This window comes from Vanessa cardui, chromosome 25, assembly GCF_905220365.1.
Source record: "Vanessa cardui chromosome 25, ilVanCard2.1, whole genome shotgun sequence".
Lineage (NCBI taxonomy): Eukaryota > Metazoa > Arthropoda > Insecta > Lepidoptera > Nymphalidae > Vanessa > Vanessa cardui.
The window spans coordinates 2295942-2311414 of record NC_061147.1 but is presented as its reverse complement, the minus strand read 5'-3'; the positions used below and the strand labels follow the sequence as shown (position 1 = coordinate 2311414).

General features: G+C 30.7%; 1 protein-coding gene and 1 long non-coding RNA gene across 6 annotated transcripts in view; one reads left to right on the top strand and one right to left on the bottom strand.

Moving 5' to 3' along the window:
• Positions 1 to 1865: 1865 nt before the first annotated feature.
• The window catches only part of LOC124540417 (trehalase-like), a 76141-nt gene continuing 62533 nt past the window's right edge, over positions 1866 to 15473 (bottom strand). For 2 of the 5 annotated variants that reach the window (XM_047117949.1, XM_047117948.1), the window contains exons 14-15: positions 14102 to 14231; positions 1866 to 2727 (exon numbers count right to left, since the gene is read on the bottom strand). In XM_047117949.1, the coding sequence (XP_046973905.1) occupies positions 2598 to 2727; positions 14102 to 14231 (260 nt within the window). In that variant the 3' untranslated portion in view covers positions 1866 to 2597. Of the gene's footprint in view, positions 2728 to 12641; positions 13334 to 14096; positions 14232 to 15473 lie in introns of those variants that run through there. The other 3 variants (XM_047117950.1, XM_047117951.1, XM_047117952.1) reach the window with 3 other exon arrangements.
• Positions 6888 to 10554, top strand: LOC124540418. Its single transcript, XR_006967140.1, has 2 exons — positions 6888 to 6918; positions 10396 to 10554. It is a non-coding gene; the product is annotated as an uncharacterized LOC124540418 (long non-coding RNA).

Sequence of the window (15473 nt, the reverse complement as noted above, 5' to 3'; positions counted from 1 at the left end):
CCACGATTGGTGGTACAATGGTGGGTGGTCGCGACCACATACAATCAACTGACCCATTTGACCGTCTACACACATATATCATCATAACTATCTGTCTGTTTATTCCGGCTAGTTTCTGAAACGGCTGGACCGATTTGGTCGGCACTTTCACTGGCAGATAACTGATATAACTTATTTTAGAGTAACTTAGGCTACAACAATATTTTTTTCTGTTATATATATTTTATTCAAATACGTACAAGGTCGCGGGCACAGCTAGTATATCATAATCAGATAACTTAAACTAAGAGGTATTAAATAATAAAACCAAATTAAATTAAAATATTTTTTTTATTTATTTATTTTTTCACTTTGAAATAAAATAATACGTTGATATACATATGTCAGATTGCATAGAATATAAATAAATTCACTAACACAATTAACTAGCGTACCTTTAAAATTTCCAACGTGACGCTGTCAGCTTTCAAAATGGTCGACATTGATTATTTATACGTCTAGATAGACTGGTAACACTGTGTACACGCACACTAATAACGTGTGACGTTTGTGTGAGTGTCAAGCATTAGTGTTGGGCGTAATATCTCACATCTAAGATCGCTCAGTTTAGATCGCTAAACCTAAACGAATTAGTTCCCTCTTTTAGTTCTCCTGCTGCTTACCAATTACTGAGCATATGGAACCTGACGACAGATGAACCATGAACTTCCACCAACCCTCATTGGAACAGTGGAATATGTTCCAAACCATCTCCTCAAAGGCAGGGAAGGCTTTAGCCCAGCATTGGGAAAATTAAGAGGCTGTTGTTGTTATTATTGTTATTGAATAGATGAACTGAAATAGGGGTCTGTATTTTGTTGATTCAAGAAAGGACATATCGTTTTGATACAGCACTTACTACGACACGAACAATTAATATTTAAAAATGAATGAATGAACATTTGATGACGTCAGGTTGGTTGTTGTCATCTATCCTCCAGCTAACGAATTATGGAGGGAGAAAATTAGGGATCTAGTTCGCATTTTTTATCTGTGGCAGCGTTCTTTCAAAGTTACTAAACAGCACAACACTAATAAAACCTAACTGTCACGCACACTAAGATAATGAAGTCGGTTTGTGTGACTCTATCTAGACACATGAGTAATCTATGGTCGATTTGAAATCACACTTTCTTTAAATGCAAGCAACAATACAAAAAAAAAAAACAAAAATTCTATTTACACAACATTCAAAATTAGAATATAAATTGTCTACTTAAAACTAAAACATTACACACTAATCTAATAATACTCTGTTATTTATATCTAAGTTATTACATATTTAAATAATGTTATACTGACTTTGCCTAATTTTAACTCGACGGGGAAGAATTCGAACGGACTTTCACCGATAACTCACCTGTGAAATTAAACGAAACGTGTGAGCGAGACAAAGCGATTGATATATATAGTTGTCTCTTTTCAGAATTCTATTTACGAAGGCAGACTAATAAGTCATTATAGAAGCCAGTTAATTCATCACACACATTGGGTGCATTATGTGGGATTTTCGAAATTAAATCCCATACGTTATAGGTTTGAGTGTTTTTAAACGTGAGACCATCATTTTTTTCTCATTACTGATCTGAAAGAGACAGATATACTCTATCTCTTTCTAATGTTGTCACTTTTCTAATAAGATATTTTTCTCTTCTTCGGTCAGTCCATTCTACATCTCTTTGGGAAAACTATAATAATAAACTATGTGTCATTATGTAAAGTTATATATTAAGCTGACCTTGAATAGTTTATATTTTTAAAACAATTACAAGTAAATAAAAATTTTATATAAAGTTGAGTAGCTTTCAGTTGGTTTTTTAAACATATACACCTTTGTAAATAAATAATTTGTATCTAATTAATGATATAATGTTTTTGAAAATGTGATTTCAAATCGATATGTAATAACTATTGATCTTCTTTGACGATACATTTTGTTTGTTTTTAGAGGTCAAATTAAATTGGTTTTTATTGGGCGACAACTTGGACCCAGAAATAAAGACACTTGACCAAAACTATATGTAATTATTTGTATATTTATTACATTGGTATTTAATTTATTGAATTAAAAAAAAAACGATTTAACATAACACTTTATAAACTTTTTTTTATTTGGAAATGGCAAAGGTTCAACACCATACAGCCTTGTCTTCGGTATTTGTCAAATAATATTTAAAAAAAAAATGTTGACAAAAATATCAAGGTCAAGTTATAAATTGAACAAAACTAAACCCTATAATATACAAGCAAACTTATCTATCTATATATATACAAGAGTTTCAATTCACAGCACATAATAGAACTGGTACGCAAACTCCAATAGCCCAACTTTTAAAAGAAATAGTTGACTAATAATGACTAATCCCCTACTACTTGTTCCTTATTGTCGAACGAAGCAAGTCGCATCGAGTTAGTATACTTTTACTGAGCCATTCTGTATATATGAGCAATATTTTATATTAACAGATATAGTGTTATTATTGCAATATAAAAAATGTGTTTTTGTCTTCGTTGACTTATTTGATTCTTGATCTCTAGTAAGGGGAGGTAGTTTGCATTCACCGTTGTCTTGGGTTCGATGCTCCGTTCATACTTCTGAGTTCCGTATACGGTCTCCGGCCTAGGAGTTTAACGTCTTCGCCGTTGATAAGCGGTGCGTAATCACGACGCTTTCTGTACATAACGAGCCTGGAATTTGAAAGATAAAAATATTATAAGTTTTAAATTTCGAATAACTTTTTCTTTTAATTAAAAAAAAATGAATAGCGTACGTTAAGTAATTATATTATTATATATAGTTATATATTATACGTGGATTTTAGCTGTCAATTACAGACATCTTATCTTAAACTTATAAGGCCATTTAATAAATACTTAATGTTTAATTGTATTAAAGGTAATATTTATATGTTAATCTATAGCGATATATACTTAATCAATAAATACTAAAAAGTAATAAATTACATTAATTGTGTATTAGAATTATTAATGTTATTGTTTTTACTCATGGCAATAATTTTTAAGTGATACAATTCTTGCATTTTCAAAATATATATTTATATATATGAAATGATGTGAGATGGGATGGTTTATCCCTTGTGCTTGTTACACAACAATAAATAATTGTTGTTTGTCGGTGGAATAAATGATGAGTGGGTGGTAGACAGCCTGACGGTTTTGCTCGAAACTACCTAGCTATCACCAACTAGCGACTTTTAAATTCGAATTCGGAATTGCTACGTGTGACAACGTTTTTTCTATAAGGTTAATTACGCTATGTCCAGAGATACACATACAAAATTACTGTCATAAAAATACCTCATCAATGTTCACACACACACATACATATATGTTATAAATATACAATATTATAAATATAATTATATAATATGTAAACAATAATTGTCGAACAAAAACAAAATAGTGAATTAACATTCAATTAAATATCATTTAATTTCAGATCTCATTAATTTAACTCAAAACGATTGGCATAATTTGATAAAAATATATTAAAAATTAAAACATAATGTCATCAATTTATTTAATACAATTAATAATCTTCGTGTAAATTTATATGAAACTAGTGACCCGCCCCGGCTTCACACGGGTGCAATGATATGACATCACAGTGGAAACTTCTAAAATTATCAGTATTTCTTTACTAAATTGTCTATGTACTATAAAAACCTTCTTGTCGAATCACTCTATCTATTAAAAAAACCGCATCAAAATCCGTTGCGTAGTTTAAAAGATTCAAGTATACATAGGGATATAGGGACAGAGAAAGCTACTTTGCTTTATACTATGTATGCTTTATGTATTATGTAGTGATTAAACGTTTGTTATTATCACACATGCGGAGTAACGTCATTTGTTTATAGTGAATTTTATGGGGCATTATTTTAGTATATACATATGAATATAGGGTGATTTTAAATGTACTCTCATAGCCGTGTAGCGTCAATAGTGCAATAGTTTTTAATGCTTGTCTAGCAACGTAAAAATTCCTAGGATCGTCTCTCTATTCTCTAACCTCTTAGTCTATTGATTTCCTACTCCTGAGAGAAGATTTAAGTTTAATTAAAGTGGTAAATAGGAAAATTAGTAATTCCTTATAATGAAGAATTAGTATTTCAAAATTGTAAATAACAAGTGAAGTTTCAAAATTGATAGATATTATTCAACAAATAAAAAATTAGAAAGTTTACTTTTCAGACTGACTGAAGATTGCTCTACTGACCAATGGCTAATCTGATGCTTATGGCAACATAACTTTAGAAACCTCTAAAATTATCAGTGTATGTTTTTCTCTACTATAATATAAATGTACTATACATATAAGCCTTCTTCTTGAATCAATCTATCTATTGAAATATCCGCATTAAAATCCGTTATGTAATTTGAAAGATCTAAGCATACATAGGGACAGACATCGGTAAACGACTTTGTTTTATAGTGTTTAATGATAATGATAATGAAGAGAGTGGTATCAAAACTTGATCATATACCCAGAGTTACCATTTGTAGATCACTTATTATATAACTTGCATAAATAGTTAAAACTCCATGGTATGGTCTATTTATGGTACAGATAAAATAAACATAACAGATAAATTATTACAGTAACAAAAGATCGGCCCGCATTTGAATTTAACATAGATTTACATAATGCGTTTTTGATAACATCGTGTTTTGATGAATGCATTTACATAAAACTATTACATTTTGCACCTGACATATTAGAGTTAAATACATATGTAAAGTAAAGTAACAGCCTGTTAATTTCCCACTGCTGAGTTAAGGCCTTCTCTTCCATTAAGGAGAGGGTTTGGATCATATTCCACCACGCTGTTCCAATGCGGGTTGGTGGAATGCGCATTTGGCAGAATTTCGATGAAATTAGACACATGCAGGTTTCCTCACGATGTTTTCCTTCACCGCCGAGCACGAGATGAATTATAAACACAAATTAGGCACATATTTATAGTGGTGCTTGCCTGGGTTTGAACCCGCAATCATCGGTTAAGATGCACGCGTTCTAACCACTGGGCTATCTCAGCTAGAGCTGAGAAATACATATGGACGAAATTATAGTTTTCGATTATGAACAATCTTGATACATTTGTATTGTCTAATGAATTTTCTTGATTGATCGAAAAATTCCATCGCATTAAAACTGTCTCTCAACTTAATTCCACAACTGTTTCATGGTTGCCTATTCCATGGGTTTATTAAATAATTAATATTTAATAAGAATACGTAGTAAGCGTTCGTAAGGGTATATCAATGGCTGAATATTTAAGATAGGCGCACACCTAGGCGGGCCGCAACGCATAACAAAAATGCTCCTGAATCAGTTTCATACATTTTGTATGGGCTATCGCACACCTCAGGCTGGCCGCAACGGGCCGCATCGCAACGCATTGACGCATCACTAGCCAGGCGTATTTTTGCGGCGATGATATGCGTTGCAATGCGGCCCGTCTCAGTGTGCGTTAGCAGACGCAACAATTCGACGAAATTAGTTCGCGAATTACCATAATTAATTAATAAAAATAACTAATAAAACAGAAACCGAATCATCAACAATATTTATTCAGGTATTTTTTTATAGTACTAAAGTTTATTATTTTCTTTAGTAGAACAGTACAACGAATTGTACGACCTACAACATCCCAAATATGATTATGTACAGAGAAGGAATAATATGGGAAGAGAAAGGCGGAATCATAAAACAACATATTAAAAAAAAAAGCTCTTCGTCAGAACTATCCATCTTCTTCGATTGCCAAAACCTGACTGATTATAAGATATTGGGTTGCGGTGCGGCCCGATGCGCCTGCTATATGCTTTGGCGCAATTTTGCAATGCGATGCGTTGAGGCCCGCCGCGGTTATAGTTTGCGCGAGCCTTTAAAGTGAACAAAAAATGTGGAACTATTTTACAACCCAAACTGAACCAAATTTTATGATATTTGGTATAAAGCAAGCTTGAGCAGAGATGAGGCTACTTTTTAAGTCTAATTCTTTACAGTCCATACCTTAAATGCAAGCAAAACCGCGGGCAACGACTTATGCGAAATAATTTGCATTTGTTAATTAAAAAAGTGCTAAACGACATAAACAATATTTTAATTTAAAAAAGTATATATCTATTTCAACATACAATTGCAAAGATATTTACAGAAATAATGTGTTAGTTAACCCAACATACAATTGCAAAGCTATCTACAAAAAATGTATTACATAGTTAAAATTTTAACTAAAAAATGTCAAGTAAATTTATCAATATTGAAAATATTCTAGAACACTCTGTATATAAAGGTGAAATAATTGAAACGGCGAGAAGCGCATACGCAATCATATCTACGTTTTATTCAGTCGTATTCCGACAGCCGAGTTAACAACACGTCTTGAGATAAAATCTTAATTAAATGTTTATTTAAGGCTATCAGCGTTATCATCACAGAATAAGGTAATCATATATTTTAAGTGATTTGGATTTATTTTTAAAACGAACATTTTACGAATTCGATTTTCAAATATAAAACATTTCAAGTGACATTTTTTAATTTTTTTTTTAATCTCGCTTTCGTCGTCGATGACGTCATTTAATTGAAATTTAAATTTTTAATTTATTTATTTTAATATTAAAAGGATAAATAGTACTTATAATTAGCCCGCAAATATCTTATCTCTAAAGTAGATGTAGTTTACTCATTTATTACTGAAAAGAAAAAACTCAAAAACAACTTTTCCAACCGTTTTTTTTTTAAAGATAAATTTAGAGAAGTTTCTGGCAGATCTTAATGTTTGTGTTCTAAATTTTAAAACGTGTTTTTTTTTTTCAGATAACCATATCAGCCAACTGGCGGTTACGGTAAAGAATACACTGACATATTACAAAAAATAATTAATTTTTATAATTTTTATCTCATGTATGATTCAAATTGTTTTTAATTTCAGTTCTTTACATAAGTGTTTAAAATATTGTTTTTTATAGTCCTTTCAGAAAATATTACATAACTTAAGACTGTAGCATATATGTAAATAGTTACATATATATTTGTACTAACAACTGAAAATTAAATTAACACGTTATCTAACACACATATATATAAGTGACGTCACCTGTTTTGTTATTAAATAATTACAGATTTTGAGTTTTATTTATCTCCTATACATATTAAGAAAGAGTTACATATATTTGTTATATAATAACGCTTAAATTTATTGAATTCATGAAATTATTTATATTCAATTAACAGATCCAAACCCACGTCGAAGTTACTGGTAATTGAAATTTAAGTCGTATTTCTATAATCATAAAGTCTAAAATCAACTGCGTATATACGTTAGTTATTATCTTTTTAATAATAATTTTAGTAATTAATGAAAATATTTTTTGTGGCTGTTACTGGGGAGTAGACAGTTTGAAATAGTGCTTTGGTTATGTACCATCCATTTATCTATTGTAGAGCAATGCGCATTTGTGTTCATGTACCGGAACGGTAAGTCAGTGTTATTGTATCAAACAATCACTTCTATGCAGTCAGAATTACGTATCACAAAAATATCAGGCAAAATGAAGTTAGGTTTGCATATGCCTTAAAGAAGAAGAAGATGAGATGGCCCAGTGGTAAGAACGCGTGCATCTTAACCGATGATTGCGGGTCCAAACCCAGGCATGCGCCACTAAGTATATGTGCTTAATTTGTAATAATTCATCTTGTGCTCGGCGGTGAAGGAAAATATCGTGAGGAAACCTGCATGTGTCTAATTTCATCGAAATTCTGCCACATGTGCATTCCAACAACCCGCATTGGAACAGCGTGGTGGAATATGTTCCAAACCCTCTTCTTAATGGAAGAGGAGGCCTTTACTTTACTTTAAAGAAGTCACGGTCTTTAATGACATATTGAAAGAAACATGTTGGATAATCTAAGCAGTTACTATAACGTATCTTACGAGTATATTGTTATAACTAAAATATATTCAGTCTAGACAGAGATGCAAAATAATTTTATATGTTACAAACACGATGACGAAAATCTTATTTTGAATATAATAAGTATTAAAACAAATATTGTGGAATATTTTAAATATTGAATTTAACAATTATCAGATCGTTCTGGTCAAGGCAACACGTAAAAACATACTTAAGTCCAATAAGGAAAGTGTAAAAAATAAACTTTACTCAAAATTATTTGTACAACCAATAAGAATAACACGATTTTTTCGACTAAATAAAAATACTAAATAATTTATCAAATATAGTTTATTTATTGACTATTGAAGTTAAAACGATCTGACGTCATAACGGCACTAGATTCAAAATGGCGTCGAATAATTATACTGTATGAAGTTTAATCTTGACGTAGATTAATGATAAAATATAAGAAACAACTATTTAAAGTTATGTTACTGTTTACTATTAACATTTTGCAAACGAGTCGTAAACAGTTTGCTGATGCAGACTGCTTGTTGATGTTAAATTTTTACAAATAGGGATTAAAATATTTATTTACTCTATTCGACTGATAACAGGAGTAAAGCCTTATAAAAAACATTGAACAGCAAATTGACGCAATATCATTGGTCGATTGATCTACGATATTTAGGAAAAGTGGAGCTTTGAACGTCGACAAAATTATTATTAGCATATTGGATGAAAATTAAAAAGAGAGAAGAAATAAGTAATAAGTAGTAAACTGTAATAGTATTGCATTATAAAAAAAGACATATTAATAATAAACTTAGCAAATAGCATAAAATACGAAAATCTAAGATTTATTTATTTATTTAGATATGTTAACCTTTATTCCTATTTCAATTGGGACAAACTGTATATTCATTTAACGGTTTAGCAACGGTTTTTTACAATGTGTGACAATTACAATTCTGTATCACTAATTTGACAGATAATACATGCTATAACTTCTAATCCTTTGCATATGAAAGGGACAGCTATATGTTTTTTTTTTTAAATGTGAGCTGAAACGCCTCTATTAAGCCTTATTATCTTCACAGTAATCCCATGTTTGAAACGAGACAATGCAGATGCGCTATCTCGGTGACCTTGTCTATTACGTCGTATTTTCATTGTAACGGTAATTAGATGAAGCTTTGTGCTATCTTTGTTTGTGTTGTAATACGTTCCATAATAATAAAACATGTTACTTTCGTTTGAAACTGATAAAATGGATTTCGTCACAACGGAATGTCATTATATGTCCTGAAGTAATCGGTCCGATGCGAGCCGGATTTCGTTTGCAATTAAATAAAATATTTATTGCATATTATAATTGCCCATTTTTCAAGAATTAAATAAATCGCAAATTTTTTAGGGCATCATTTTTAGGGCATAAGCAGTCAATACCAAATTAAAAAATAAGCTATTTCAAATTGAAACAGATTATTAGTTTTTACAATACTGTACTAGACTGGTTAGATCTTGTTTTATTATCCAGTTGTCCCCGTAACTGTTTTATTTTACAATCATATAAATTATAGTAAAACTAGCTTTCGTTACTGACATGACATGACGTTATTGTATTCAAAACAATTTATTAAAGAGTTCCACCATCTATGTTTATCTACACATTATTGTTAGGAAAATTTAAAAAAATAATTGAATAATTTCTCTCGTCGTCAGGTAATAATCTAAAGGTATGAAATGATTTCTAAAAAAATAATTTATTTTTATCTATGTTTTACATTATAGTGTTAATTAACATTGGCAACACTAATACTTTTTTTTATACAAAATAAATACAAGGTTGAGTGAACGGTTGAAATTATTATGCCGATGGTAACAACTTGAGCTAATTATATCTTTATATAGCGGCTGATATGTTTATTCTCATTTGTTTACATAATATATATTTTTATTTTTCTTTAATAATTTCATACAATTTTATTATTTAATAATATGATATTTCATCAATGATGTAGTTTCGATTTTACATTATACAAACAACAACAGCCTGTAAATTCCCACTGCTGGGCTAAAGGCCTCCTCTCCCTTTGAGGAGGTTTGGAACATACTCCACCACGCTGTTCCAATGCGGGTTGGTGGAATACACATGTGGTAGAGTCTCTATGAAATTTGTCACATGCAGGTTTCCTCACGATGTTTTACTTTACCGCTGAGCACGAAATGAATTATAAAGACAAATTAAGCACATAAATCAACGGTGCTTGCCCGGGTTTGAACCCGCAATCATCGGTAAAGATGCAAGCGTTCTAACCACTGGGCCATCTCGACTCAATTTTTTATTTACATTATAGAATTACACGTTCGTTCACATTGAAAGAAAAAAATCTAATTTTACGGAATACAAAACGATTTTTCCAGAATATTCTAAGCCTATCTGACGTCATTGATTGTTCAATCTACGTGTATCCTGTCCTTTGTCAAGGCGATGGCGATTCCTAGGTACGATGAATGGAGATAAACGAGGTATCACTACGTGTAGGTAATTCTTATCTCGATGTTTTATTGACTTTTGTGAAATATATTTTTAAATACAGATAAATTGTTGACAGTTGTTGTTTGAACCACGTACGAAATATATAAAACCTTCATGGAAACACGATGCTACTTTTGGTATAACTTTTATGTATATTTATTATTTTTCTTTTTTAAGGCATTACAAAAAAAAATCATTTGTTTTTTATAGGTAAAAATAGACGCTAACCGTTTTGTTCTATATAATTAAACATAGCTGTGGATAAATACCTAATGGGATCGTCTACACTGTGATTTAATAGTATTATTAAAACCTAAGGATGGTGATAAGTGTGGCGGTGACATTACACAAGGTTAGCACAGGTTAAAAATAACATTGTGAATAGTCTCAGGATTAAGTGTTCCGTATCTCGTCGGTTTTATCCTGATGGGAACGGATCAACTTTATTTATGATTTACGTTTCTATATACATGGTGTTTCAGTTTTATTTAATATGACAAGTCTATATGATATAATCGATTCGAACTTGTATGATTTTGTACCGGCATATTGGTTTCAAATTGTATAATAATTTGTTGACATATGCGTGTTTCTCGGTTATTCTAACATTTTTTTATGGAATAGGTTGGCGCACGAGCATATAGGCCACCTGATGGTAAGTGGTCACCATCACCCATAGACAATGACGCAGTAAGAAATATTAACTATTCCTTACATCGTCAACGCGCCACCAACCTGGGGAACTAAGATGCTATATCCCTTGTGCCTGTAGTTACACTGGCTCACTCACCCTTCAAACCGAAACACAACAATACTACGTAATGTTGTTTAGCGGTAGAATATCCGATGAGTGAGTGGTACCTACCCAGGCGGGCTTGCACAAAGCCCTACCACCAAGTAACATATGAACAATGCATTTGCACACAGAACATGTTTTTTTCAATGCAGATTTGAAATCTATGGCATTCGAATATATAGTTATGACGTTAAAATTAAAAAGTTAAAACAAACATCGAATTGAAAAATATGTGATATCGAATTATGTAAAATGTATTAAGATAAAACGAATTCTTAATTATATATCAAATAACATTTGGTATGTATGTATATAAAATAATAATTGTATTCCCCACACATTATTTCGTGGATGTCGCATTCGACATCAAGTGCATTTTGAGCAGATTAACTTTAGAAGTTTGTTTTTTTTTTTTTAAAAAGAAATTAAATAAATATGAAATAACTATGAAAAATTGTATTTTATTTTGTAGGAGACTAAGATTTTTTTTTATTTCTTACCTACTGAAACAGTCAGTTTAATATAACAGATTATAATCGTGCTATTTTTTTATTTAATTGGTAGTTTTATATAGTTAAATGTATACGCCATCTAGGTATAGGTCTAGAAGATAGAAGTTTAATAATCTACGCGATAGATGGCGTTGACACACTATTCGCGCGTTTCAAACGTATTTTATTTACCGAATATTGATTTTATGATCGCATATGATAAATAAAAAATCTTTATTGATATTATATAACATAGAAGTACAACAACTCTTATATATATATATTTATTTATAATCTAGTAATTGTTTTAATAGAAATAAACCATGATTATGTCTTAAAAATTGAAGAATTGAAAAATTAAATTTGATATTTATGTACTTGGATATTTCCAAATAGTTTAAATACAAGTATTTATTTAAAAACATTAAAACTACTATTTGATACTAAGCAAATATTTACATCACAACCTGTTTTATTCAAAAATATACTTTAATAAATAATACAATTATGGAAAAACAATATCACATACATTTAGATATAACAATAAGGTACAGTCAGCTAAATTACATTATGAATACATATAATTTTACGCATATCCGACTGTATATAGAAAGTTATATAGTTTGCTAATAAATATCTAATAAGGACATTTGATAAATGGTAAAATATATGTATCAAACAAATATTTTCTTTTTTAAATATCCTTTTTTTTGACGTTATATATTTTTTTTTGTTCAATTAACTTAGGCCTTACAGCGTTGTGAGGTACGGTTTAATTATATACTGTTTTCTCTTTCTGCCATCATAGATTTTACATTCGAAAGAAAAAGACAGCTGCAATTAATCACAGCTTATACAACATTTATATATAAGGTAATAAATATTTATTTCATTATATAGTATACTTAAAATAATCACTTTGTACTACAGATTACATGCAAGAATTGTACTACAGTAAATATATTTATATATGTACTTAATATTAATAATTACCTTGTAAAACTAATTCTAATTATATTGAGGTAAAAACTCCGTAGGACCATAAACAATAATTAACACGGACCCCAGATATACATAATTATCTTTAACAAGAATGACAGCTTACAGACAATTTTAATTACAGATTAAAAAATTAACGATCCTTACACAGAAAAATATATTTTTTTTACTTCGATTAAAATGTCAATGTCAAAAAATGGCAGTTGACGCACGCACACATGTAAAATATTGTGACGTCTAGTGTGTCAAGTCGAAATGTCACGCACACCAAGATAAAGTGTGCTTGTTGTGCTATATGTTTGTTCGCTATGTTTGTTCTTTTGTAATGGAACTATCTAAATAAATATATAATAATTAAGTTAATAATAAATACAGTTTTAAAGAAAGTATATTTTAAGTATATGGTATGTTACCTTCAATTACTTTTAGGACTTTATAAAGTGGAGTTTTCACCTCGAATTATTTTAAAAGAAATAAAAAGGAATGATCTTACTTTTATTCGGCCTCATAATCATTTTAGGTATCACCAAATAATATCTGAAACAAAAACATACAATTTATTTAATTGTTAACACATATTAATTACAATTTGTCCTTTATATAAATCTTGGGCATCTATCCAGTGGTATTATGAAAGTCAAACCGCTGAGAATGAATGAGTACACGCCATTTGTTTTGCTTCGGTGGATTTCCGCACCCTCTAATACCAGTGTCAGTCAAGGACATTCGGTCTCGTTTTAAGGATAAGTTGCCACGCCTATGGTCTGCCTAGGGCGTTCAAACTTGTTTTATAGCATATTTCATCAAAATCGGTTTAGTGGTTTGGTTGCGAAATGTGACATACAGACAGACGAATGGAACTACTTTCGCATTTACAATATATGTAAAAAAAACTACTGACTTAATTTAGTGGCATTGCTTTTATTTTTGTATGATATAAGTAGGGGGACGAGCAAATGGGTCACCTGAAAGTAGACAGCAGTGCCCATAGATATATAATAGCACTGTTAGAAATATTAACCATTCCTTACATCGCCAATGCACTACCAACCTTTTAAGATACGATGTTATCTCTCTCGTGCCTGTTACACCAGCTCTCTGCCTTCAAATCGAAACGCAACAATGGCAAAAATACATGATAACAGAATATATGACGAGTTATATCTCACCCAGACTTACACAAAACCCTACCAAGTAAAAAAAAGTATTGCCAATGATACTGGATTGCGCTGGATCGATGCAAACCGATCTAAACTAGAATAGAATATATGTTTGATAAGGTCCTGGGTTTGTGACTCACCTCACCCCAGCGCTCCGGCGGCGAGCGAGGCTGCGACGACTAGCAGGGCTGTGGCCACGCCGCCCGCGCCCACGGCGGCGCCGCGCACCTCCCCCGCGCCCCCCTCCCCGAACGCCTCCGCTACAGACAACGTCTCTGTCAAACAGCCAACTGGTCAGCCCGGGCGAACCAGTGGGCGTCTAGACGGGCTTCGTGCTTATGATATTCCAATTTTATATTCAAAAAGAGAACTTGTTTTTTTTTTTTTTTTAATTAATAACAACAACATCACATACATTACTCTGATCCCAATATAAGTAGCTAAAGCACTTTATAAACTGATGTCTAGTTAAATAATCTTTATTGTTTATGGTTTCGAAATTTAAATCCAATCTTTTGTTTTTTTTTAAAAAAAAGGAACTCAGTAGTCATTGTGTTTATTAAAATTATAAGTAAGATTGGTTCCAAATTTAAATTTAAAAAGATTTTAAAAATCCATTACGACATTAATTTCTATAGAAAAGAATAGAAAACTGGGTTATTTAAAGTATAATAAATATTCTACGTGCAAGAAAATATTGTCTATTACCATAAACCATAGATATAGAAGCTACATAGCCCAATTGAAGTCTAGAACGCCCACCGACGCATGCATTATACATAAACATATAAATTAAATAAAGAAAACACAAATAAGATAAGTAAATATATATAAATTAAATAAATTTTCGAATGCAATTTTATTGATTTTTTTTATAATTCAGTAAATAAAACAATCATTATAATACTTGAATCTAATTTACAAAGTAATATAAACATATATGTATATGTGAAAACTACAAATTAATTAAAAAATAAAAATATTTAAACAGACGCATCTTTGTCAGAGTGAAATAAGAATCTATCAAAGAGGGTACTACTAAGCACACAAAAACTTTCATAATTTAGGAGATTCAATTGCATACACACATACAAACAATTGGATACGTAATGATATATAGGCTATCATTTATACATACATAGTAAAGGATTAATATATATATGTAAATCAAAACACTAAACTAATGAAGCAAGGTAAATAGTATCAGCCATTAATTTATTAAAAGATGGAATTATTTTTGGAATCAATAATTTTACTCTTTAGACTACTATAAAAAAAAACTACGAACAGTACGGAAATAGATTAAGCACATACCTAAGTCAAAGATCTCACCGAAGTTGAATGAATGAACAGAAAAAAAAGTAATGAGTGACCTGACCTTAACCTAACCTAACCTAACACATGGTGGTGACTATAATAGGCTATTTGACTGGTTTTTATAATCCAATTTATATTATTTAGGTTAAGGAACCCAGTAAAAGTTGTTCTTTTATTTCTAGTATATATTTGCCGAAAAA